Raw genomic sequence first — 27,804 nt, 5'->3', positions numbered from 1 at the left:
ATGTCAGGGCTATTGGAATTGCGTTGATTGGCTAAAAACACTAGATGTTGACAACACACACAACACAATGCATTCTAGGTCAATTTTTACTATATGCGGTGAGGAGAATTACATGTCAAATCATTATTTAATTACGTATATTATAACACAAAAAAGGATGTAAACTAGGGATGTCCCGATCCAATCACGTGATCGGAAATTGGGCCCGATCACGTGGTTTCAGACTTGATCGAAATCGGGCGTTGCATCCCGATCAGGAATCCGATATAGATTTTATCCTCATTATTTTGATCAGCGCTATTTCAAGCTCATTATTGCAGATTAATGGGCCTGTCACGCATCGGAAGCATCAGAGGCGTCAAGAATCGGTCTGAAAAGCATTATTTTCAATGAGACGCGTTGCTTTTTAGAAACATCAGAAGCGCTGCATCAAAAGCTGAGCTAAAGCGACGCTTCTGACAGGAGCGCACATTGCCGCTTGTCGGCAGGCTGACGCGGTCAAAGTTCAACCCAATCTTTTTTTTTTTAATTGAACAAAAGAAAAACATAAGTTCAACCCAATCCAACTTTGACGCTCTGAGCTGTGATGTAGCTTCACGCTGTCCAATAGGAACAACGCGTCGGTCCAACACACGGAAGACTAGTGGCAGAAACCACTGATCTCTACAAAACAGAAACGTGTCACAGGACTGCTCATTTATAGAGCAGTTTTCTGAAGAAAAATCCTTGGAAATGTTTTTTGTTGTTGTTGTTTGTTACCTCAGAATTTCTGACTGTTTAAAAAAGTTTAGAACACTTGTAATTAAATTAGCTAAATCAATAAATGGTCTTTAGAAACCTTTCATCTGTAAATTAAAACCACCTGTTATTTCAGATTAGATAATTTCTTGTTTAACATAAGGAACCTCGGACATTTATTTTTAGACGAATAAAATAACATGGAAACTTGTACATTTTTTAAGTCTGGTAGATTATTACTTGATTGTTCAAGCTACCTCAAGGAGAAGTGCACTGTTTAAGTGATAAATAATAAAATAAGGTGATTAAAATGAAAATATATATTTAGCATTTGTTCATTGTTCATTCAGTTTTTTAAAGTATCGGATCGGGACTCGGTATCGGCAGATACTCAAAATCAGATGACTCGGAATCGGATCAGGGCCAAAAAACCTGATCGGGACATCCCTAATGTAAACAATTTTTTCATGTGAATTATATACAACCCAAAAGCAAATCAAATCAAATGTATACTGGGAAATCCTTAAGATTGTGCTCATTTACTGATTTTTGTTTCAGAAATGGAACGTCAACACAGGCTGTAATGGAGCCAAAATATGACACACTGAGGTGTTTTTAAATCCGTGAACATTTTCTCTACATGTCTTTGTGCACGTATTCATTCATACTTCAAACCTGTCACCGGGTACTGGACAACAGCACGCACGCACGCCGGCCCGGTTGTTTTTGCAGTTTTGGATAATGGTGTGTTGACTCACACTGATGCTCAGGAGACTTGACCTTTAGCAGATCCATTAAAGACCTAAATGAATTCCAACCTTTAACTCAAGTGTTGAACCTAAATGTTAAAGATTAACGTTTTATGGCGAGTCTCACTAATGTGAATGTAAACAGACTGATGACCTCACAAAGAGATGAATGGGAGAGTGCACACTCTCTCTCTCTCTCTCTCTATCTCTCTCTCTCTCTCTCTCTCCTCTCTCTCTCCTCTCTCTCTCTCTCTCTCTCTCTCTCTCTCTCTCTCTCTCTCTCTCTCTCTCTCCTCTCTCTCTCTCTCTCTCTCTCTCTCTCTCTCTCTCTCTCCTCTCTCTCTCTCTCTCTCTCTCTCTCTCACCACAGTATCTTTCACTCCTTTCATTTACTCATCTCCGGCTCTGTCCACCTGCCTGCTGCGTCACCCTGTTTGCTTGTCATTTCCTCTCACTAATCTGCAAGTCTGTCTGTCCGTACAGCCCCGTGTTTGGCGGTGCCGTGTGCTTCCAGCCAGCTGAAGGTGGCTTCCTGCCGGCTGAGATGCGTGAATAGGAAACACTGTGAACAGGAGCTCATGCTGATGAAACTGATCTGCTCTGGTAAGGAAAAGTTGCCTGTTTTTGCTTCAGTTTTCATGTTGCTTCTCTGTTTTGATTCCTTTTCATCCTTTGATTCCTTCTTATTTCTTCTCGAGACTGAGTAATGAGTAACTTTTGCACGGAAATCTGCTTTGTCTGGGTTGATTATCACTTTGCAGACAGTCACACTAAAAATGAGCAAATCAAGTAGTATTGTGGTGGTCCAGAGACAGATGGGTGGGGCTGGTATTTTGTTGATGTAGGAGCCGTCAGTGTGGAGCTATTTAGCATATATTAATGTCAAAATGTAAATGCTCAAAACGGATTAGAATCAGTAACCGAGTAGCATCCAGAAATTTACCCGAGGGTCACAAATGAACAGAATTCAACAGAATTTAATTATATAGCAAATCACAAGAAAAACAAAAGCGTTGCAGATAAGTCAGTTCTAGACCTTTCTTATCATGTGAACAAGCACAGTGGTGGCAGTGGTGAGGAGCAAAATCCCATATTTCTTTCAAAATTATGATTATACAGGAAGAAACCTCAAGCAGACTGAATGCAATGGGGTGACATTGTTTATAATGCTGTCAAGCATGGCTGGGTCCCCATCACCCCTTGGTCACATGAATCACAAGAAACAGAATCAGTGTGACCATTCATTTTCAATTCACTGCGACAAGAGCAAAGTGGTTGCTATGCCGCAAGTTAGATGCGGCCAAAATAAACGTCAAGTTTGTTATATGCAAATGCTGAGTGATGCCAGTCCAAGTGAAGGCAGCATGGCATACATTGGTTAGTTGTTGGTTATATTTATAAGTTCATGTTTAAATTGTTAAACATCAAGCTTCAACTACCTTTCTTTGTCATAAGAGTTCGATAACAGTATGTTCAGAATCATTGCCATTTTTTGTGTAAATATTGACAGATATATTGGGATAAGAATGATTTTTTTCAACCTAATATGGGTATCCTAATATCCTCAAAAAGTCTGTATCAGTTGGGCTCTATATGACATGACCTGTGTTGCGAAAGGACAGTCCACTAAGTTTATCCAGCTAGTTTGATTGGTGAAAATACCATGTATTTTAGATGATGATCTCTGGTTTGAGCTTGACCTTTGATCCCTGACCTGAACATGACCTGTGTTGTATCTACTGAGATCATGCACCAAGTTTGTTTGAAACTGCTTTTTGCATTTTGATGATATCGCTGTATACAGACAGAGAAAACTTGTGGCCATTGCTAATAAATGCACCTACATGATCTGAGCAATTGTAAATTGTAACTGTAAAGTGTGACATTGCACACGTGGAATATACATGATAATTAAAAATAGCGACTGCACACCAGAAACAAACGTGCTTGCTCCGTGGAGTTGGTAAGATTAGACTTTGCTGTTGTGAAGTGCCTGGGGGTGACTATGTTGTGATTTGGTGCACTATATAGAGTGTATCCAGAAAGCATTCACAGCACTGCACTTTTTTCACAGTTCTTTTGTGTTATAGGCTTATTCCAAAATGGATTAAATTATTTTTTTCCTTAGAATTCTACACACAATACCCCATAATGACATGTAAAAAAGTTTTTTTCTTTTTTTTAGATTTTTGCATCCTGTTTCCACTGATCATCCTTGAGATGTTTTACAGCTTAATTGGAGTCCACCTGGGGGAAATTCAGTTTATTAGACATGATTTGGAAAGACACACACATGTCTACACATAAGGTCCCAAGGTCCCACAGTTCGACAGTATATGTTAGAGCAAAACCAAGCATGAAGTCAAAGGAATTGTCTGTAGACCTCCGAGACAGGATTGTCTTGAGGCACAAATCTGAGGAAGGGCACAGAAACATTTCTGCTGCTTTGAAGATCCCAATGAGCACAGTGGCCTCCATAATCTGTAAATGGTAGAAGTTCAGATCTACCAAGACTCTTCCTAGAGCTGGCCGCCCATCTAAACTGAGTGATCAAGGGAGGTGCTGCAAAGAGGAATGGGCAAAACTGCCCAAAGATAGGTACACCAAGCTTGTAGCATCATATTCAAGAAGACTTCAGGCTGTAATTGCTGCCAAAGGTGCATCAACAAAGTATTGAGCAACGGGTGTGAATACTTATGTACACGTGATTCCTTTATAAATTTGCAAAACAAACAAACAAACAAAGCCTTTTTCATGTTGTCATTATGGGGTGTTGTGAATAGAATTTTGAGGGGAAAAAATGAATTTACTCCATTTTGGAATAAGGCTGTAACATAACAAAATGTGGAAAAGGGGAAGTGGTGTGAATACTTTCTGGATGCACCGTAAATAAATTGAATTGAATAATAAAATCTGAGTGCAGCTCTTGTTTAGTGTGTTTTTATGGTTGGACTTGTCATGGGGATCCTTTGTTTACGGTGATCTGGATTACAGGTTGGACTTTGAAGCTCAGTGGTACTTGTGTTTGTAGAAGCTTCTCATCTCAATAAATCATGAATCTCAGTCTTACGTAAAGACTCTTGATCACTCCGGAAGCAGGAACAGGGCGGCGTGACGGATGAACACATGAGATTTATAACTGTCTTTTCCTGTCATGGTCGCCCTTCCAGGAAATCCTTCTTTCCTCTTTTCTTCATGCGTTGTTTGCTTTATATGACGGCAGCCTTCTGTCACTCCTTTATATCTGCTTCTTCCTCTTGACTTCTCCCACCTTTTATGTCGCCTTCATTCTCCTCTTGTTACTTTTTCCTTTTCTGATCTATTATTCACATCCCTCTTTGACATTTTCTCTCTTCCCCTCGACACCTTCAATCTCTCTGTCTTCTCCAGGGCGTTTAGACCTTTGCCAACAGTGCTGCTCTCACAGGAAAAGAAATAGAGTGATGAATAATAGAACATAGGGGATAAAAAGCTTTTGGACCAGCAGCTCTGTGGATATGTGGGAATACAGATTGTGCAGATTGCCGTTTTGTACAGGCATCAATCGAACGTAAGGTTGATTCCAGCTTCGTATGACGTTGTGACACCTTAGAATGATTTGTGACCTTATCAAAAATCCAAGTCAACTATCACACAGGCATGGCATTAAAGAGATAAAACCCCATTCTCTCTTTCACAGATATGATCCCAGAAGGTTGTGCTTTGAAGTCATATCGATACGTTGGAGGATCGGGAGGATTTCTGTGATGAACTGGAATATTCTGCCATTGTGTGCTGTGGTCTTGTTTGAAATATGGCAGGATTTTCGAGATGTTGCATGAATCTACTGCAATCCTGAGGAGCCTGTAACATTGTCGGAAATAACGTGACGATTATCAGGTTTTCTGCAAGTGCCATGGTAGCAGTGCACATCCATGCTTAATCACATCAAAACAACCACAATTCTGTGTATAAAAAGTGCCCGTTACACATTACCATCTCGCTCACAATGAAGTCGCAACAGCTGCAAGGATATGGTAGAATTTTTCAAAGTTTAAAAAAAAAAAAAAATCGATAAATCGCTAACTGTTTGCATGCTAAAGGCAAGGCTGTCACACTCTGTCAGTAATAATCGCAGAGAAGAAACACAGTGGAGCAGATAACATCGATTTTACAGCAAAATTGATAAATGCACTAAATTTGACATGATGATTCCCAAGATATTACTTGCAAAATCTGGTTGATCGGCCACTTGAAAATTCAAGGTAGAGGGCGCTTTCCAAGATGGCTACCAAAATGACCTACTAAAAATTTGCTTTTTGTGTAGGAATTCTCCGACTTGGTTGATTTGTGTAAGATTAATGGCAAATTGTATGTTATTCATCACAATGGATTTGCTTTACAGCATCAGTGAAATCCAAGTTGGCATCTGATTTCGAGATGGCCACCAAATCAACCACAAAAATATTGTTACCTCTGCCAAGGAGGTTATGTTTTCGGTTGCGTTTGTTTGTTTGTCTGTCTGTTTGTCAGCAGGATAACGCAAAAAGGTTTGAACGGATTTTGATTAAATTTTGTGGAGTGGTTGGAAATGACAAGAGGAACAAGTGATCCGGATCCCGATGCTAACGCATTAGCATGTCTATGGCATTTTCAATGTTAAAAGTTAGCATTAGGCAGTTGCAGCTGTCATCACGTTCGGGTGCATTTGTTTTCAAATTGTAATATTTCTTAAATTTATTTTTGTTTATATATTAATAATCTAATGATTATTATATACAATTTTAGAGAAAGAGACAAAAGAAATAGATCACTGTGCCAAGGAGGGAATCTCTTGAGGGTCAGTGACCCTATGGCCTTGTTTAGAGAAGTGTTTCATAAAAGTTAAAAAATTCATATATTTGCACTTTAGTTGAATAATAAATTTAATTTTGTCTCTTATTTGTTTTTGTCTATAAGCACATGCAGTATCAATATCAGTGCTCAGATGACAGTAGCTTCTGAGAAAGGTGCAAGTTGCAATAAACTGTGATGCCAAGCGCTAAGGATACATGCTATCCAGTTACAGCAGATGAAACTTTTTTACTACTGAGCAAACATCATTGTTAGACTTTTTTAGGTTCAATGATTCCACGGCATGTAGATGTTATGGCGTCAGTGACCCCATGGCCTTGGCGGAGGTTTGCACTCTCCGAGTGCTTCTAGTTACTTATTTGATTTGTGACCTTGGTGTTAAATTGTAGATTTTCAGGCATGCTGGATTAGATTTTCATGCTTCAACAACAATATGGCATGCTTAGTGGCATAAATTGCCATTTGACCATGTTGACTGTTGATATTAAAAATAACAACACAATATATTCAACACTAAATAGGGCCTTTTAATAGGGCGACATGCAGTAGTTTCAAGAGATGAAAACTTTCGAAAACTTTTCTGCTAGACAGAAATAATTAATAATAAATGTAATAAACTTCATTCTAATTTGGCAAATAAGCAAAATAAAACATAATAAATATGATAAATACAAAGCAAAACAAAATAAAATGTAATCTGACATCAATATCATTTTGGTTGATCAAATACGAGCAAAATTTCTGAGCAAACAGTGATTTTTGATAGGCCATTTTGGTGGCAATCTTGGAAAATTGCCGCCATCTTGAATTTTTAAGCGGCGGATCGACCAGATGAGCTAAGAAATGCCAAATCTGGTGCTTGTATCACCAAATACATGTTGTTTTTCCATTAACAGCACCATTGACAAATGAACAAATGAAATGAAGTGGACAAAACAACAGCAGAAGCATGATGTCACATTTATAAACACAAGTAACCACAAACTGCTGCATCGTCAGCAAATATTACCTGTGAAAATATTCAAATAAGGCAGTGATACCGTCCATTACATGTGAACAACCATCGTTTCATTTTTCTCAAACTTGTGAGAGAAGTGTAAAGTGGCAATATTCCACTTCTTGTTGTCTTCAGTCAGTCACGACCTTAAAACAAATCTGACTTTCATAAAATCAAATCAAAATCAAATCAAATCAATTTCATTTATATAGCGCCAAATCACAACAAACAGTTGCCCCAAGGCACTTCATATTGCAAGGCAAAGCCATACAATAATTACAGAAAAACCCCAACTGTCAAAACGACCCCCTGTGAGCAAGCACTTGGCGACAGTGGGAAGGAAAAACTCCCTTTTAACAGGAAGAAACCTCCAGCAGAACCAGGCTCAGGGAGGGGCAGTCTTCTGCTGGGACTGGTTGGGGCTGAGGGAGAGAACCAGGAAAAAGACATGCTGTGGAGGGGAGCAGAGATCAATCACTAATGATTAAATGCAGAGTGGTGCATACAGAGCAAAAAGAGAAAGAAACACTCAGTGCATCATGGGAACCCCCCAGCAGTCTAAGTCTATAGCAGCATAACTAAGGGATGGTTCAGGGTCACCTGATCCAGCCCTAACTATAAGCTTTAGCAAAAAGGAAAGTTTTAAGCCTAATCTTAAAAGTAGAGAGGGTGTCTGTCTCCCTGATCCGAATTGGGAGCTGGTTCACAGGAGAGGAGCCTGAAAGCTGAAGGCTCTGCCTCCCATTCTACTCTTACAAACCCTAGGAACTACAAGTAAGCCTGCAGTCTGAGATCGAAGCGCTCTATTGGGGTGATATGGTACTATGAGGTCCCTAAGATAAGATGGGACCTGATTATTCAAAACCTTATAAGTAAGAAGAAGAATTTTAATTTTGAGGCCATAAGAAGATCATTTGTAACCTTCACTAATGCTGTTTCTGTACTATGATGAATTCTGAACCCTGACTGAAACTCTTCAAATAGACCATTCCTCTGCAGATGATCAGTTAGCTGTTTTACAACTACCCTTTCAAGAATTTTTGAGAGAAAAGGAAGGTTGGAGATTGGCCTATAATTAGCTAAGATAGCTGGGTCAAGTGATGGCTTTTTAAGTAATGGTTTAATTACTGCCACCTTAAAAGCTTGTGGTACATAGCCAACTAATAAAGACAGATTGATCATATTTAAGATCGAAGCATTAATTAATGGTAGGGCTTCCTTGAGCAGCCTGGTAGGAATGGGGTCTAATAGACATGTTGATGGTTTGGAGGAAGTAACTAATGAAAATAACTCAGGCAGAACAATCGGAGAGAAAGAGTCTAACCAAATACCGGCATCACTGAAAGCAGCCAAAGAGAACGATATGTCTTTGGGATGGTTATGAGTAATTTTTTCTCTAATAGTTAAAATTTTATTAGCAAAGAAAGTCATGAAGTCATTACTAGTTAAAGTTAAAGGAATACTCGGCTCAATAGAGCTCTGACTCTTTGTCAGCCTGGCTACAGTGCTGAAAAGAAACCTGGGGTTGTTCTTATTTTCTTCAATTAGTGATGAGTAGTAAGATGTCCTAGCTTTACGGAGGACTTTTTTATAGAGCAACAGACTCTTTTTCCAGGCTAAGTGAAGATCTTCTAAATTAGTGAGATGCCATTTCCTCTCCAGCTTACGGGTTATCTGCTTTAAGCTGCGACTTTGTGAGTTATACCACGGAGTCAGGCACTTCTGATTTAAGGCTCTCTTTTTCAGAGGAGCTACAGCATCCAAAGTTGTCCTCAATGAGGATATAAAATTATTGACGAGATAATCTATCTCACTCACAGAGTTTAGGTAGCTACTCTGCCCTGTGTTGATATATGGCATTGGAGAACATAACATAAAGAAGGATAAAGAAGGACTCATTTACATTTTGAGCAAAGCCAATCGAGTCTAACAATAGATTAAATGCAGTGTTGAGGCTGTCATTCTCAGCATCTGTGTGGATGTTAAAATCGCCCACTATAATTATCTTATCTGAGCTAAGCACTAAGTCAGACAAAAGGTCTGAAAATTCACAGAGAAACTCACAGTAGCGACCAGAAGGACGATAGATAACAACAAATAAAACTGGTTTTTGGGACTTCCAATTTGGATGGACAAGACTAAGAGACAAGCTTTCAAATGAGTTAAAGCTCTGTCTGGGTTTTTGATTAATTAATAAGCTGGAGTGGAAGATTGCTGCTAATCCTCCGCCTCGGCCCATGCTACGAGCATTCTGGCAGTTAGTGTGACACGGGGGTGTTGACTCATTTAAACTAACATATTCATCCTGCTGTAACCAGGTTTCTGTAAGGCAGAATAAATCAATATGTTGATCCATTATTATATCATTTACTAACAGGGACTTAGAAGAGAGAGATTTAATGTTTAATAGACCACATTTAACTGTTTTAGTCTGTGGTGCAGTTGAAGGTGCTATATTATTTTTTCTTTTTGAATTTTTATGCTTAAATAGATTTTTACTGGTTGTGGTGGTCTGGGAGCAGGCACCGTCTCTACGGGGATGGGGTAATGAGGGGATGGCAGGGGGAGAGAAGCTGCAGAGAGGTCTGTAAGACTACAACTCTGCTTCCTGGTCCCAACCCTGGATAGTCACGGTTTGGAGGATTTAAGAAAATTGGCCAGATTTCTAGAAATGAGAGCTGCTCCATCCAAAGTGGGATGGATGCCGTCTCTCCTAACAAGACCAGGTTTTCCCCAGAAGCTTTGCCAATTATCTATGCAGCCCACCTCATTTTTTTGGACACCACTCAGACAGCCAGCAATTCAAGGAGAACATGCGGCTAAACATGTCACTCCCAGTCCGATTGGGGAGGGGCCCAGAGAAAACTACAGAGTCCGACATTGTTTTTGCAAAGTTACACACCGATTCAATATTAATTTTAGTGACCTCCGATTGGCGTAACCGGGTGTCATTACTGCCGACGTGAATTACAATCTTACCAAATTTACGCTTAGCCTTAGCCAGCAGTTTCAAAGTTCCTTCAATGTCGCCTGCTCTGGCCCCCGGAAGACAATTGACTATGGTTGCTGGTGTCGCTAACTTCACATTTCTCAAAACAGAGTCGCCAATAACCAGAGTTTGATCCTCGGCGGGTGTGTCGCCGAGTGGGGAAAAACGGTTAGAGATGTGAACGGGTTGGCGGTGTACACGGGGCTTCTGTTTAGGACTACGCTTCCTCCTCACAGTCACCCAGTCGGCCTGCTTTCCCGGCTGCTCTGCCGGCAGGGAACTAACGGCGGCTAAGCTACCTTGGTCCGCACCGACTAGAGGGGCCTGGCTAGCTGTAGGATTTTCCAAGGTGCGGCGCCGAGTCTCCAATTCGCCCAGCCTGGCCTCCAAAGCTACGAATAAGATACACTTATTACAAGTACCATTACTGCTAAAGGAGACTGAGGAATAACTAAACATTTCACACCCAGAGCAGAAAAGTGCGGGAGAGACAGGAGAAGCCGCCATGCTAAACCGGCTAAGAGCTAGTAGCTGCGCTAAGTTAGCGGATTCCTAAAAACACACAAAATGAATAATGTGTAAATAATTTAGAGGTGATTCAGCAGAGGGAGTGCTTTAGTTAAGGCACGTGAAGATTACACTGTGAAACAAATCGTTATCTAGTTAACTAGATCAATCTAACTGCGCAGATTAAACAGCTAACAGATACAGCAAAACACCACTGTGCTCCGGAATAGGAAGTGATACAATACCGCAGTGAGAGCCAACCACCAGTAGAGGTTCAACCTCTACCAAAATGCGCCTGTACGTCTGATAAGTAATTTAAATAAATGGCTGTATTTATATGCATGTCGGCACAGTGATAACTGTCCTCTCAATGTATTGCAAAAAACCAAACAAAGACAAAAGCTGAACACAATTTTCATATTAGAGCGCTGCCATGCACGTGCAGCCAATGAGGGTCGATCCAAAATGGAATCTTTGCTTGTTCTCCCTCATTGCGCACATCATCCATCAATCCATCATCGCTCCATCAATCATCATATGCTGAATGGAAATGAGATTTAAAATTGTGCCCTTCCTTTTTGTTGCTGTTCGATACACCGCGGCGTTACGGTCATTTATTTGCATCGATTTAAACAACGTATACAACGAGCACGTGAGGGGAGATTTCACGGACCAACAGCTCTGCAAATGCCAAAGCTGTTCCACCTCACTAACCCCCCCGTCAGGGCCAATAGACAATTAATACACACCACAGGTGGTACGATTTGTCTGCAGGAAGATGGAGATGGAGAGAAAGCAGCTATGAAGAGAAGCAAGGAAGGTGGAGATTGATGGAGGACTCGAGGAGGGTTTGGGGACTGAGTAAGGTGTTGAGGGAAAACGGGGAGCTCTGGATAGGAAGGGTTGAAGGGAAAAGTGCGTGGAGAGAAACTGAGGGAGGTGACTTGGAACGGATGAAAGAATAATGAACGGGGGAGAGGGAGGGGAGAGGAAGGTGACGTGAAGGGTAAATGTCTTGGCTTTGATGCCAGTATTGATGAAGAGAGTCCACACAGCAGCTCTCGCTTCAGTTCATTAACTCTGTCTGCTGGATGGATGAATGGATGGATGGAGTAACAAAAATTATGGATCCTTGTGTTTGTTGCACATCAGTCGTTATCATAATTCCGTAAGGCCCAAATCTGTGTGTCTGTTATATGATAGTTAGTTATTATGTCTGGTGAAAAACTCAAAAACTACATAGATTGTTTTTTATTTTTTCATGCAACATGTAAAATTACCTGAAGATATTCAGTAAGAATTTTTTCAGTAAAACTGTAACTCCGAGTATTTCTTTTGAAGCACATTGTAAATCCTGTTGCTCTCAATTAGCTATTTAGCATCACGTTATATGACACTACCAAGCTAATGTTAGCACATTAGCATCCCAAAAGTGCTCTGTTCAGAACCCTTAGACATTCCGAAACACCCGACATAAGAGAAACCCTACTTCTGAAAAAAAGTGCATTCATGAGATTAGCTTAGAGAGTCTTTGAGATTGTGGACTCATCAACTACTTAGCCTATACCACAGTAGAGCTAGGCTAACATTGTGTTTTGGGCTAAATGAAGCTGTCAAAGATGTTTTTGTTGATGTGTAGTTTTGGTAACCTCACTAATTGTACATACAATGTGAATATATGACATATAGCAGTAATGTCTTGTTAAAAAGTCATTTAAAGATGCATTTTCAACATTAGTATCATTGTTGTCTCTAACTCAGCCTCATGGGGTGTGCAGCCAGTACACTCTGAGTTCTGGTCCCAAGCCCGGATAAATGAGAAGGGTTGCGTCATGAAGGGTATCTGGCATAAAACAACCCAACCCCACCATGCAGACTAAGAATAGAATTTCCATACTGGATCGGTCGAAGCCCGGTGTTGCAGACCGAACGGTCCCCCCCTAAAAATCAGTCTGCCTGCCTTCACTGTGCATGCATCATTTCAGACCACAGCAGCAGTCTCTAGACCCAAAGCAATCAAATGTACACTCAACAAAAATATAAACGCAACACTTTTGGTTTTGCTCCCATTTTGTATGAGATGAACTCAAAGATCTAAAACTTTTTCCACATACACAATATCACCATTTCCCTCAAATATTGTTCACAAACCAGTCTAAATCTGTGATAGTGAGCACTTCTCCTTTGCTGAGATAATCCATCCCACCTCAGAGGTGTGCCATATCAAGATGCTGATTAGACACCATGATTACTGCACAGGTGTGCCTTAGACTGCCCACAATAAAAGGCCACTCTGAAAGGTGCAGTTTTATCACACAGCACAATGCCACAGATGTCGCAAGATTTGAGGGAGCGTGCAATTGGCATGCTGACAGCAGGAATGTCAACCAGAGCTGTTGCTCGAGTATTGAATGTTCATTTCTCTACCATAAGCCGTCTCCAAAGGCGTTTCAGAGAATTTGGCAGTACATCCAACCAGCCTCACAACCACAGACCACGTGTAACCACACCAGCCCAGTACCTCCACATCCAGCATGTTCACCTCCAAGATCGTCTGAGACCAGCCACTCGGACAGCTGCTGAAACAATCGGTTTGCATAAACTGTCAGAAACCGTCTCAGGGAAGCTCATCTGCATGCTCGTCGTCCTCATCGGGGTCTCGACCTGACTCCAGTTCGTCGTCGTAACCGACTTGAGTGGGCAAATGCTCACATTCGCTGGCATTTGGCACGTTGGAGAGGTGTTCTCTTCACGGATGAATCCTGGTTCACACTGTTCAGGGCAGATGGCAGACAGCGTGTGTGGCGTCGTGTGGGTGAGCGGTTTTCTGATGTCAGTGTTGTGGATCGGGTGGCCCATGGTGGCGGTGGGGTTATGGTATGGGCAGGCGTCTGTTATGGACGAAAAACACAGGTGCATTTTATTGATGGCATTTTGAATGCACAGAGATACCGTGACGAGATCCTGAGGCCCATTGTTGTGCCATACATCCAAGAACATCACCTCATGTTGCAGCAGGATAATGCACGGCCCCATGTTGCAAGGATCTGTACACAGTTCTTGGAAGCTGAAAATGTCCCAGTTCTTGCATGGCTGGCATACTCACCGGACATGTCACCCATTGAGCATGTTTGGGATGCTCTGGACCGGCGTATACGACAGCGTGTACCAGTTCCTGCCAATATCCAGCAACTTCGCACAGCACTTGAAGAGGAGTGGACCAACATTCCACAGGCCACAATTGACAACCTGATCAACTCTATGCGAAGGAGATGTGTTGCACTGCATGAGGCAAATGGTGGTCACACCAGATACTGACTGGTATCCCCCCCCAATAAAACAAAACTGCACCTTTCAGAGTGGCCTTTTATTGTGGACAGTCTAAGGCACACCTGTGCACTAATCATGGTGTCTAATCAGCATCTTGGTATGGCACACCTGTGAGGTGGGATGGATTATCTCAGCAAAGGAGAAGTGCTCACTATCACAGATTTAGTAGACTGGTTTGTGAACAATATTTGAGGGAAATGGTGATATTGTGTATGTGGAAAAAGTTTTAGATCTTTGAGTTCATCTCATACAAAATGGGAGCAAAACCAAAAGTGTTGCGTTTATATTTTTGTTGAGTGTATTAATGGGATTATTAACCCTCAGATGGCAAGGTAAAACCTCTTAAATCATTCTAAAGTCAGTTTTAAGCAGAAACTCGGCGAAACTCTGTGACACTTTGAAATGACCAATGTGCAGTGAACTCATCAGCTAGCAGCGTGAGTAGCTGTGGTGCTCTGATCGCTTCATCCATCTTTTATGATGAAATAAAGCTGAATTTATGTGGAAATGATTGTTGTACAAAAGCTTCAGATCTCTGTCGCTGAGCTAGATGATGACTGGAGTGCAGTTTGAAGCAGAAACGAGGTGTTAATCCATTGATCCGCGGCTAATGACGCATGCACAGTGAAGGCAGGGCGTACCAATTTTGTTGGGGGGGGGGGTGCTGTTCGGTCGGCGTCACCAGGTTAACAAGTCTGCCACCGGTGCTGTTGCCCAACAGGGTGCCAGTGGAAATTGGGCTACTGCTGGACGAAGAAGAAGAAGAGGGGAACGTGTCTACAGACAGCGAGAGAAGAGGAAAACTAGAAGGGTGGAAATGAGAGTAGAGACTTTGAATGTTGGTAGTATGACTGGTAAAGGGAGAGAGCTGGCTGATATGATGGAGAGGAGAAAGGTAAACATATTGTGCATGCAAAAGACCAAGTGGAAGGGAAGTAAGAGCAGGAGCATAGGTGGTGGGTTCAAGTTGTCGTATCATGGTGAGGACAGGAAGAGAAATGGTGTTGGGGTCATTTTAAAGGAAGAGTATGTTAAGAGTGTGTTGGAGGTTAAGTGACTGTCTGACAGGGTGATGAGTGTGAAGTTGGAAATTGAAGGGGTGATGATGAATATCATCAGTGCATAAGCCCCACAGGTAGGTTGCGAGATGAAGGAGAAAGAAGCTTTCTGGAGTGTATTAGATGAGGTGGTGGAGAGTGAACCCAAGCATGAAATACTGGTGACAGGAGTGGACTTCAATGGGCATATTGGTGAAGAGAACAGAGTTGATGAGGAGGTAATGGGTAGATATGGTATCAAGGATAGGAATGTGGAAGGGCAGATGGTAGTTTATTTTGCAAAATGGATGGAAATGGCTGTGGTGAATACCTACTTTAGGAAAAGGGAGGAGCACAGGGTAACATACAGTATAAGAGTGGAGGAAGGTGCCCACGGGTGGACTACATTCTTTATAGGAGATGCAAACTAAATGAAATCAGAGACTGTAAGGTGGTGGCAGGAGAGAGTGTAGTTAGACAACATAGGATGGTGGTTTGTAGGATGACTTCAGAGATAAAGAAAAAGAAGAGAGTGAGAGCTCAACAAATGATCAGATGGTGGAAGCTGAAGGAGGAAGGAGTTGTGTGAAATTTCGTGAGCAGGTGAGAAAGGCACTGGATGGAGGGGAAGCAATTTTGGCCAACTGGAAAAGTACTGCAGATGTGGTGAGGGAGACCGCTAGGAAGGTATTGGTTGTGACATGTGGACAGTGGAAGGAAGACAAGGAAACTTGGTGGTGGAACAAAGAGGTCCAGGAAAGCATAAGGAGAAAGAGGTTGGCAAAAAAGTTTTGGGATAGTCAAAGAGATGAAGAAAGTAGACAGGAGTACAAGGAGAGATGGCACAAGGCAAAAAGAAAAGTGCTAAAAACTAAGGAAAAGGCATATTGGGAGCTGTACAACAAGTTGAATAGTAAGTAAGGAGAAAAGGACTTAAAAACCACCACTGGACAGATTCATTCAAGGTGGACGTGTGATTACACCAAGGATCATCTCTGAGTTCTTGTTTGTAATGGTGATGGACAGGTTGATGGATAAGATCAGACAGGAGTTTCCATGGACTATGATGTTTGCAGATAACATTGTGATCTGTAGTGAGAGTAGAGAGCAAGTTGAGTCTAGCCTGGAGAGGTGGAGATATGCTCTGGAGAGAAGGGGAATGAAAGTCAGCAGGAACAAGACTGAGTACATGTGTATGAATGGGAGGGAGCCCAGTGGAATAGTGCAGTTACAAGGAGTAGAGGTGGAGAAAGTAGAGGAGTTTAAATACTTGGGGTCAGCTGTCCAAAGTAATGGAGAGTGTGGTAGAGGGGTAAAGAAGAGAGTGCAGGCAGGGTGGAGTGGGTGGATAAAGGTGGCAGGAGTGATTTGTGACTGAAGAATATCAGCAAGAAGGGGAAAATCTACAATGCAGTAGTGAGACCAGCTATGTTGCACAGCTTAGAGACTGTGGCACTAACAAAAAGACAGGAGGCAGAGCTGGAGGTGGCAGAGCTGAAGATGTTGAGATTCTCTTTGGGAGTGATGAGCATGGACAGGATTAGGAATGAACATATCAGAGGGACAGTCAAGTAGGACAGTTTGGAGACAGAGTCAGAGAGGCAAGACTGAGATGGTTTGTACACATGCAGAGGAGAGACCCAAGGTATATAGGGAGAAGGATGCTGGGGACGGAGCCACCAGGCAGCAGGAGAAGAGGGAGGCCAAAGAGGAGGTTTATGATATAGTGGGAGAGGACATGCAGGTGGTTGGTGTGACAGAGGAGGATACAGAGGACAAGGTGAGATGAAACGATTGATCTGCTGTGGCGACACTTAATGAGAGCAGCCAAAAGATGAAGGTGTATCATTGTCTCTCCAGTCACAAAGGGGGCCGCCATGACTGTGATGTTAATTCGGATATTGGGTTGTACAATTTCCTCACGAGTTTCCCAGTGAAAATTCTGTCTCGACATAGTGTTCAATACATTATTTCCAGAGCTACGGTCAGAATCTCTGAACTTCCGAGAGCTGTGAATGCAGCTTAGTGAGTTTTCATGTTAATGTTAGGTCATTAGCACTGTGTTATGTGACGCTATAGTGAGTTTTCAAGACACATGAACAGTTGCATCCATCTTGAAAAATGTCTTTAAGCTGCATCCTTCGCTCAGGGCCTCAGCCCCCACATATATGTATTTTTGAAGGACATTATAAATCCCATTGCTCACAATGGAGACACTTAGCTCATGCTAACATTAGCATGAACTAACCCAATACCAAGGTAGCGCCAATCCAGTTATACAACAAATTATATAAAGACTGTAACTTTAGAAAATAAGTAAACAGTGTTGCAACACAAGGGCAGCATTTACCAATTATGACCTGCAATTATATGCGTTTTAATCAGTGGTGGGCACAGTTCTGCTAATTATCAAAAAGAATGTCTTCATTATCAGATTAGCTTTCAGATAACTTTGAAAACCATCATTGGACCAATTATCTTCTGATAAATTTTGGTCCAATAATTTTTAAATTGCTAACATATTTTTAGAGATGAAGCAAATAAAGCCTTAACAGATTAACAGAAGCCTTAACAGAAGCCTTAACCTTTGTTAAGTGTGATATCAAAGATTTTAGCACTTACCTGTTTTGTAGCAAATAAACAGCTCTGTTCTCTGTAATGAGAGAAGAGCTGGTTTCCAGAAAAACTGCTCTATCCTCTTCAATCAGAGGTAAACAGGTCACAAGATAATTACTTTTAACACCATATCAGTTCACTGGCAATATCACCAAAGTCATCCAGAGGCATACAGTTTTAACTTATGGTTAAAATTTTAACCAAACTAATTTTGGACATGTTATTTAAATTAATGTTACTTCTGAAGTTTTATAAAGTGAAAATATCAGCTATATGTTTTAATTTTAAAGTACTGAACTAATTTTGAGGGTTTTAATGTATGTTTGTAGCATGGCCCAAGCAGAGGGTCACCCCTTTGAGTCTGGTCTGCTTGAGGTTTCTTCCTCAGAGGGAGTTTTTCCTTACCACTGTTGCTCTGGGGGTTGGTAAGGTTAGACCTTACCTGTGTGAAGCACTTTGAGGCAACACTGTTATGATTTGGCGCTATATAAATGAAAATAAATTGAAATTGAAATTGACATGCTCTGTCCAGTGCATTATGGGTAATATCAGTACAGTCACAACAGGAGAAATGCATTTGAGATGCTCTGATCAGGCTCCACACGGACAACAGCATTAAACTCTTTGTATATTGTGCCTAAAATGCCGTGAATATATTCTCTGGGTTTATAGATGTTGTTATTGTGTTTGTTTTATGTAAAATGCCAGAAGAAGCTCAGGTTGCTTCTCCATTATTTTCAAATGTTGTGATGCCGCGGACCCACCAACAGACCCACAAACATACACAACCCAACAAATCACTCTGAGGCACCGTGCGTGTAATCCTGCTATTTTAAGGAGGGTTTATTTCATGACTGATTTGAAATGAAACACATTTAAACTTAATTGTTGAACTTAATTCGGAATTTCTTGTTAGGAAAAAGTGAATACCTCATCTTACACCTGTGCAAACCCAGTGATACGGGAATTTGGTTCAGATTATAAATAGCTTGTCCTGACTTTATGCTGGTAACCCAACACTTTACAAAGAAGCAGGCAACAGAAACAAGCATGTGTAATATCAGAGTCCGAAAATGTAAACACAGTTAGTTTTACAGATGTTGCATCCTCAGGTGGGAATTTCTTCTGCAGGCTACGCTTTGCTTTCCATCATGTTTGGCTCACCACATGTAGTCCATTCTTTGTTTTCATCTATACAGTCAGGTCTGGAAATCCTTATTAGTCATCTTTTAAGTTAATGTAAGCAAGTTCTCTACAAGTAAAACAAACGATTGTGAACTCAGAGAAAGTCCAGTGGAATAAAATGGGGTCTGGTAGAGTAAAGTGGAATAAAATGGGGTCTGGCAGGGTGACCGTTTTTTTCTGTGTGTTTTGGTTATTTGTATGGCTTTTTATTAGTTTTAGAAGTATTTTGGGTCAAAACAGTAAATTTATGTGATTATCTGAGTTCCACATTAGGTTTTTTTTTTTTTTTTTGCACCTTTCTGGTTGTCCCTAGATATTTAATGTTTTGTCCATGAATGTGAACACAATTATGCTTTGTCTGCAATCACACACCTGTCTCCCGTTTCGAATCGCACACCTGTCTCTTGTCTGCAATCACACACCTGTCTTGTGCTGTCACATCACTGGTTACAGCATATGAGTTCTATTTTCTGTCATTGTCAGTGCATTTGGTTCTCATTATTGAAGTTTGTTGTCAAGTTCTTATCTAGTTTGTACTCTGAGCTGTCACCTTAACATGTTTTCACATCTCACCAGTCAAACTCGCACTTCCTGCAGCCTTCACTTTATGACAAACCAAGTTTTCAAGTGTCGTCAGCCTGGTCTGAAGTCTTTACATCTCATTAGTCAAGTTCCCGCTACTAAGCCTCATGTTACACCAGTTCAAATCTCATCCAGCTGGGTCCTGTCCTCAAGCCTCCTCACTCAATCAGATCATCACACCACCACGTTTTCTTTATTCACGGACGTCTCTTCCGGACATTATGTACTTGTTTGCTTTTTTACAAACACTCTTTTGTAAAGAAGCAAACATTAAATCTTTAGTCAAGCCTGAATTAACTCCAGTTTAAAAAACCCTTCAGAACCAGATGTCCACTCTTTCATGAGCAGCTGCATTATTAAAACTAGAACACCGCACTATTAGAGCGCAAACCTCCCCCAACACGTGTGTCCAATTCCACAATTTTTTACTTTGGGGAAAAAAAATTGCAAGGTTAAAGCCTTGTTACATGTGGCTTTTCATAAGTTAAATTAGATGTAATCAAATTTCAGGAGTATGTATTTAGTTCATGCACTTGATTCAAAGTTCTTTGTGCTGTTAGGTTTTGTTTTGTTTTTTACTTTTTCGGTTTTTGAATTCTTTTTCAGATCATTTTCACAGAACATTGGTTATCTCTGCTGTGCACAATTTGCCATTGCTTTTTGGCACTTGGTTTCCGACTGATAACTGGAAGACAAACAGGCATAAAATTGGAACCTCCATCCAATTTTGGTGGTGTAGGTAAATCCAGAACAGAAAAATGAGAGTGACTGAGGCACTTTTGATTGAGATATAATGTAAAATGTACATCAAATGGACTTTTCAATATTAAATTAAAATGTCCACAAAATCAACAATCTGGATCAAACTTTGTCAGGTGATAGTAGTGTCACTCTGCACCTCACTTTCAAATATGACAGTGATTGGAGCATGTTTGATTAAGATATAATGTAAAATATATATTAAAAGGGTTTTGAATGTTAAATTTAAATGGCCACAAAATCTGTAATCCAGATCAGATCTGGAACAAACTTTGTCAGTTGATAAAGGATACCATCCTACATAACACTCTCAAATATGAAAGAAATTCAATCTTTTTTGCCATTATGAACTTTTGAAAATTTCTTCAATGTTAAAAGATTGGGATTTTTCCAATTTTCCAAGAGTTTTCTTGGCTTTGACCTTTGACTTGAAAATTGAATCAGTTCTTGCATATCAGGATATGAATCCTCTGTATAAAAAAAAAAAAAATACAAATCATAAAGATATATGAAACATTGTGGGTGACAGGCTGTTGACAATCATACTAACAAATAAACGGGTGAAAACATAACCTCCGTCCAACTTCGTTGGTGGACGTAATTACATCTGATTATCAGGTTGCTTATGCAAATGAACAATCCAATCAAGTGATGATAACAGCAGCAAAGGACAGAAGGAGCAGAAAGTATGAGGACGCAGCAGATGATTAAAAAAGAGGGAACACATGAATGTGGGCCATCGGGGCGCGATCATCTGTCTCTCTGCCATCTATCCCACATGGGAGGGAGTGAGGGAGAGCTTAAGGGAAGCTATGATGTGTTCTGACCCACATTCACTCACTTACAGGAGTGTTTTATGACCCACATACTGCACCAGGCCTCCTAATGGAATACTGATGTGTGTGTGTCTGTGTTACATTGTTGTAAATCTGCTGGAAATTAACCCAACAGGATCCGGTTAATGACTCAAGGTGACTGTTGCACACTGAACTTTTAGCTGTTTTGAACTGACTCCATTTTCTGATTCGTCACTAAGCACGTCTTCACTCTTCGATACTTAAACTGCGTTTGAAATACCTCTCAAGTATAAAATCAGAACTTGGAATTATGTTATTTTTAAACCTGTGCCCAAAGTCATGCCGGGGAGCATGCGCGGTGGCCACGTGCCACCACACTACAGAACCACCTTCGGCAGCCACCCAGGCAGATAACCAGTCCAGCCACACCCCTTCAAAGTAACAATCCAGCTGCTACACTCAAGTATAACTTTGCATCAGTCCTGGTGGAGATTTCTGAGCCAGCAATAACAGCACAACTCCGATTAGCTAATGGACAACATTTATCATATTTGACATTGAAGGCTAATTAAGCCAGCTGCATGCAGCAATCATTAACAGCGCAATTAAACCCAGAGGCTCCTTGTGATACATTAACATCATCTGACTTGTTTGACCATCAAGCAGCTGGATTTTAGGTCAGTCAGCTTAAGTGATATTGAACATGTTTGTTCGGTCCTTTCTTTTACTTTCAAGTCAAATCCTCTGCCAAGGGGGTAACGTTTTCTGCCTGGTTTGTTTGGCTTATTTGTCTATCTTTAATCTCAAAAGGTTCTGAGAAGATTTCAGAGAACTTTGGTGGAGAGACAGGCTTTGGGTGAAGGAAGATTTGATTTGATTTTTATCTTATGTTGGGTATGATTTTGTTGCCGTTTGCCTGCCATATTTTTTAGCATGATATCTAAAAAAAGGGCAAAAACCAATTTCAATGAAATCAGGTGGTGATGTTGACCTTGGAGTGACTAAGAGGTGATTGAATTTTGTTACAGATCCAGATGAAGGGATGGATCTTGTCTTGATATTGAGCAAATGTCTTAAAAATACAGGATATCTGGACACATAACTGGTAATTTAACAGTAAATTTGACAGTAAGGGACTGGCGTCCTGTCCAGGGTGTACCCTGCATCACACGCCGTGACTGCTGGGATAGGCTCCAGCCCCCCATCACCCTTAACTGGAGTAAGTGGTTGAAGATGAGTGAGTGAGTGACACACAGTAAGAATGCATGCACGTGCTGATGATTAGCCCAGCGTTTGCTGACAGAGACTGAAAAGTTGATTAATGCTGAGCAGCACCGAGGTCTGCCAGACTCCGCAGGAGCCCAGGCGACATCCGTCAGGCAACGCTGATGTTCATCATGGTCCCTGAAAATTTTTCAACATGTTTAAAATCTTCAACATTCACGGCAAAATGCAAGCAAGAGTTGAGCTCCACTACCACTCACCTCTGCTGTTACTTCTCTGTTCACTTCCATTGGCCTCCGCTGGTTAACATCGGAGGCTTGACTGGATGGACCACCACCTCTGGATCCCTTTGCCATGAAGAAATATGAAGAAATGTGAAGGAATATGTAGAACCCGTCTTGATGACACACCAGTAGCAAGTGACACAATGGCAGCGTTACATCAAGTTTATATAGGTTGTAGAGTTTATATAGGTTATATAGGTTATGGCACGTGTCGTCTCAAACACTGAGTTGAGGACCAGTTCCAACAAGCTGTGCTTACTGCTCCTCGAAGTGCACTACCAATGCATCAGCTCTCTGCCGGCAAACGTTGAACTACATCCTGAGTCAGTGGACAGTCGCCAAACGTCGAGGTCCACTAGGACAACTTTTCCCTCTGCTAAGCTACATTGATTTGCGTTGAAGACAGGAAATTTGGACCCCTGGAGCGAGACTTCTCTGGCGTTTCACAGAGATTTTTGAGAATCTGCTACATTGCATCAGCCACTTCACATCATAGCGTGAGTGGGCGCTAACTGATTGCAGGTAAAAGTAACAATAACCAATTGTGTGAGTGAAACTGATTTCAAGTTGAAATGATGAGGATGTCACACTATACCATTTAAAAATTAACTTGGATTCAGATTCGCTTTAAAATACAACCAACTCATCCACAACCCTATGACCTCCCCCAGAACTGTCACTCAAATCCATTCGCCCTATTAGCCGAGCGACTGCCGCTTTGCTGCATCAAAATTTTTTCCTGTGAGACCAACACAGAGGTGCTTTCGTTCCCCGCCATTAGCGGCTCCATGGCGAATTCCTCCGCTCCTGTTTTCATGACAAAATCTCCTTTAACAGTGGAATGTGCCGGAAAAGTGCTGATGTCCACCTTTTCTGCCATTTCTCTGGTAGTCAGACGACGTCCCGGATCAACACAGCATTCAGTTTGGAAATGATCTGGTCGTTTCAGCCTGTCGATCGCCGCTCGGAGCGCGGCGCACCCTCTGCCATTGTGCCCCGTCTTTAAACCGGCTGTAACACTCCTTAATCTGTGTGATGCCCATAAAATCGTCCCTGAAAGCCATCTGAATTTTCCGAATGGTGTCCACCTGGCTGTCTCTCACAGTTTCTGGAAAAATTTGATGCATTGCTGCTCCAGCCGTTCAGATATTTTCCTCACAATGAAAATCCGACGAGGGGGGAGGACCACAGCTCACTCAAAGCCTGCTCACAGGAGAATGACGCAACCGACATGCATGCGCACAAAGGTTCAAGCTTGGCTGATGCAATCACACGTGATTCAACTCCATATGGTTTTTGCAAAAAACAAAAAGGTCGGATACTTTTCTAACAGACCTCGTATTTCATTTCATTCATTCATAATTAACACATGCTCCTTGTGTAATTCAACTTTATTTTATTTGTAGGATAGATTGTTCAAGTGTTGGCAAACACTGGAGTTAACGCTTTCTGCAGAAAGCTTGACTGATGCCGAAATTCTTTGAGCTCTGAGATATTTCAAAGAGCCTCAAGGAGCAGAACCATTTTCACCAAATACAACTCAATGATTATTTGCTGTAAATACTGGTTATTAACTTGACACAAGAGTTTCATCTTAGGATGGAACTGTAAAGGATATTGTTTGCACTACTTATTGTTCATAATTTTTATGCTCTGTATGAGCAATACCATCACAGGATTAGCTTCACCACCAAGAGGAAAGAAGCTGCTATCATGGGCATGTCTGTCTGTGGTGATAGATTCAAAATTCAAACGCAATTTCAGTCAAACTTGGTGGATAAACTCAGCGGACTGTCCTCCTGCAACACAGGTCAGAGCAAGGTCAAGATCAAATCACAGGTCATTGTCTAAAGTACATCAATGACCATATCTCAGAAACTAGATGAGATAACGTGATGACGAGGTAATAGACGGAAATGGACACTTCTACCAGCAAAACAGAGACAAGAAAGCAAAATAAAAGCTGAGAATAGAATGTTTACCAGAGGCAGACAGACAAGGAACAGACAGCTGAGCCATTAAACAGAGATGGAGAGGAACAGCATTGCCCTGTAATCAAATGATGATGATGGGAAGAGAGAGGGAGAGCCAGAGAGAATAGAATTGCGTTCTCATTATCTGTCATGCTGAAATGGAATAAGTCCTCAGGGAGAGACAGAGAGAGCAGGAAAAAAGGAGAAACAGGAGAAGCAGAACTGTAGCGAGAACAAGAATGGAACACAACATATGAAACTCAAACTGCATATGGGTTCAGTTGATTGGCAAAAATATGGGAAGCTGGACTGAAGGAGAGAATCTCCACCACCATGTCGTGAATCAGGTCCCTGCGCCCATTGTTCACCTTCTTAAACACTGAAGAAATCAATTATGCCTGAAAAACAACTGAACTAATCCAAGTCTGATACATTTTGATCTTTGTTAAGAGATATGAGTGTGTCTGTTTATTGGCAGTATGATGGGGTTTGTGGTCATCTTTGAAAATGCCCAGACATCATAGGTTCAATAATGGGGTCTCCCCAACAAATTCCAACCAGCCTGACCCTCCCATTGACCTCCCAGTTTGCTGACTACATTAGAAAATATCACATTTGTCTGATGCCTCTTGACATGACCAGCTTTCCATTTGAGATAAGTAAAACTAAAGTCAGTCCTCTGCAGACCCTGAGCTCCACCGACAGGATGACAGACCATCACAGGTTAAATCCCCAGTCAAGGCAAGTGTCCATTGACAGTTGGACACACTGGGACAATGCAGATGAAACAAATAGACAGGTTGTCATCATGACGAGAAAGATGGTGTCTTAGTCGATTCCCGGACAGGGGCAGTGAACATGGTGCAGTCTTGACGTACACTGTTTCTGACAGATGCTGCACATGGTTGCTGCAGGAAGCTTCTGTTGGGCAGGATCCTGCTCTCTCTCCTTCTTCTTTCTGCTCAGAGTTAATCATACAATTTTTTTTCAAAGACTTACACTCCCGTTTGGATCACTGCTCGCCAGCTGGCTGGACCCATTGCATGTTTTTCCCAGGTCTCCAAGTTGATGGAGCAGCTCTTGAGGTTCTGCTTCAAGGGGTCCTTGTAGCGTTTCTTCTACCCTCCTCAATTCAATTTATTTCATTTGTATAGTGCCAAATCACAACAATGCTGCCCCGAGATCCTTCACAGGAGTAAGGTTTAACCTACCTCCCAAAGAGGTAGGGCTTCCAGTCATTGCTGCAACAGGCAGGACATCCTGAGGTCAGTCCAGGGTGCAGGGCCAGCATCTGTTGAAGGTCGCATCAGTTCCTTGGAGAAAGAGAAAAAGAGCAGAATCAGTCCACTGCTAATAACGGCACCTAAGCCATTAATTACAACCCCAATTCCAAAGAAGTTGGGACGTTGTGTAAAATGTAAATAAAAACAGAATACAATGATTTGCAAATCCTCTTCAACCTATATTCAATTGAATACACGACAAAGACAAGATATTTAAAGTTCAGCCTGATAAACTTTATTGTTTTTGTGCAAATATTTGCTCATTTTGAAATGGATACCTGCAACACGTTTCAAAAAAGCTGGGACAGTGGTATGTTTACCACTGTGTTACATCACCTTTCTTTCTAACAACACTCAATAATCGTTTGGGAACTGAGGACACTAATTCTTGAAGCTTTGTAGGTGGAATTCTTTCCCATTCTTGCTTGATGCATGACTTCAGTTGCTCAACAGTCCGGGGTCTCTGTTCTCGTATTTTGCGCTTCATAATGCTCAACACATTTTCAATGGGCGGAAGGTCTGGACTGCAGGCCATGCCGCCCATGATCCTTTACACAATGATGTCGGTTTTTAATGACGTTCCGCCTGAGGGATCAAAGGTCATGGGCATTCAGTGTTAGTTTTCTGCCTTGCCACTTACGTGTAGAAAGTTCTCCAGATTCTCTGAATCTTCTGATTATATTATGGACTGTAGATGATGGAATCTCTAAATTCCTTGCAATTGAACATTGAGAAACATTGTTCTTAAACTGTTGGACTATTTTTGCATGCAGTTGTTCACAAAGTGGTGATCCTCGCCCCATCTTTGCTTGTGAATGGCTGACCCTTTTGGGGATGCTCCTTTTATACCCAGTCATGACACTCACAATTAGTGTCCTCAGTTCCCAAACACTTATTGGGCCTCATGTATCAATGTTGCGCACTTGTGGCGTAAATTTACGGCGTAAACTTGACATACACCAAAGTCGCCGTGACATGTATCAAGCAGTGCGCACCTGCCTGATGTGATCTTGATAAATGCGGCGGGTGGAAACGATTGTAATTATAATAAACATGCCCATAAATATTCAGACTCTGCTTCAGACACACCCTCATTTTACGACATGGAAGCCAGAAAGACGGCAATGAAAAAGAACTCCACCAATCATGACGCGTGCCAGTAGAGCATCAAAAGCAGCTGTCGTATCAATTGTTTTGTAGTATAATCAAAAAAGTGTTACAGTGGTCCCTCATTAATCGCTGGAGTTACGTTCTAAAAAATAGCCCGTAATATGCGAAACTGCGATGTAGTCAGCGTTATTTTTTACAATTATTATAGACATTTCAAAGCTGTAAAACCACTTTATACACTTCCTCAATCAGGCATGAACATTTTCTCTCGTGTGTAAACACTCTCAAAGTTCAAACCTTAGTAGGAAAATAAGACCAACCTGTTTTCAGGCCCAAACATTTGTTTGAGAAATAAAAATAGAACATTTTCCTATAAATAATTATGATGGCATTTAGAACTAACAAATTAATTTTAACGATCAACGAACGAGGTCGAACACATAAGAAATTATTAACAGTGACTGACCAGTATTTCACAGATCGCGCCTCTGCGTTCTGACGCCGCGCCTTTTCCCACTCACACCTGGCTGCAGCAGGTGTCTGTTTCCGGGTAACAAACACAGTTATGAGTAGTTATTGGCGCTCTTTTCTCTTCTGGGCAACAAGATTCTTATAAACAGATACGCAGAACACAGAACACTGTAAAAAAAAAGGCATGCAAAATTGGACTAAATACTCCGCGAGACTCCGAGGCCACGACAGGTGAACGGCGTTATAGCGAGGGACCACTGTATTCTCTTTTCACATGTCAATAATTCTTGACATGTGGATATTTGCTCACTCAATTAATAAGACACGCCTAATCTGTCAG

The 27,804-nt window shown here is 41.4% G+C and overlaps 1 protein-coding gene and 1 long non-coding RNA gene across 2 annotated transcripts in view; both read left to right on the top strand.

The window, feature by feature from the left end:
* Positions 1 to 27,804, top strand: part of bean1 (brain expressed, associated with NEDD4, 1) — a 65,572-nt gene that overhangs the window by 9,231 nt on the left and 28,537 nt on the right. The window contains exon 2 of the mRNA XM_034185434.1: positions 1,971 to 2,090. Coding sequence (XP_034041325.1) covers positions 2,066 to 2,090 — 25 coding nt within the window. The 5' untranslated portion in view covers positions 1,971 to 2,065. The remainder of the gene's footprint in view (positions 1 to 1,970; positions 2,091 to 27,804) is intronic.
* On the top strand, positions 12,478 to 23,420 carry LOC117523825. The gene is made up of 3 exons (XR_004564627.1): positions 12,478 to 12,561; positions 14,105 to 14,111; positions 23,409 to 23,420. It is a non-coding gene; the product is annotated as an uncharacterized LOC117523825 (long non-coding RNA).

This window comes from Thalassophryne amazonica, chromosome 13, assembly GCF_902500255.1.
Source record: "Thalassophryne amazonica chromosome 13, fThaAma1.1, whole genome shotgun sequence".
Taxonomy (NCBI): Eukaryota; Metazoa; Chordata; class Actinopteri; order Batrachoidiformes; family Batrachoididae; genus Thalassophryne; species Thalassophryne amazonica.
This window is presented reverse-complemented; position numbering and strand designations above follow the sequence as displayed.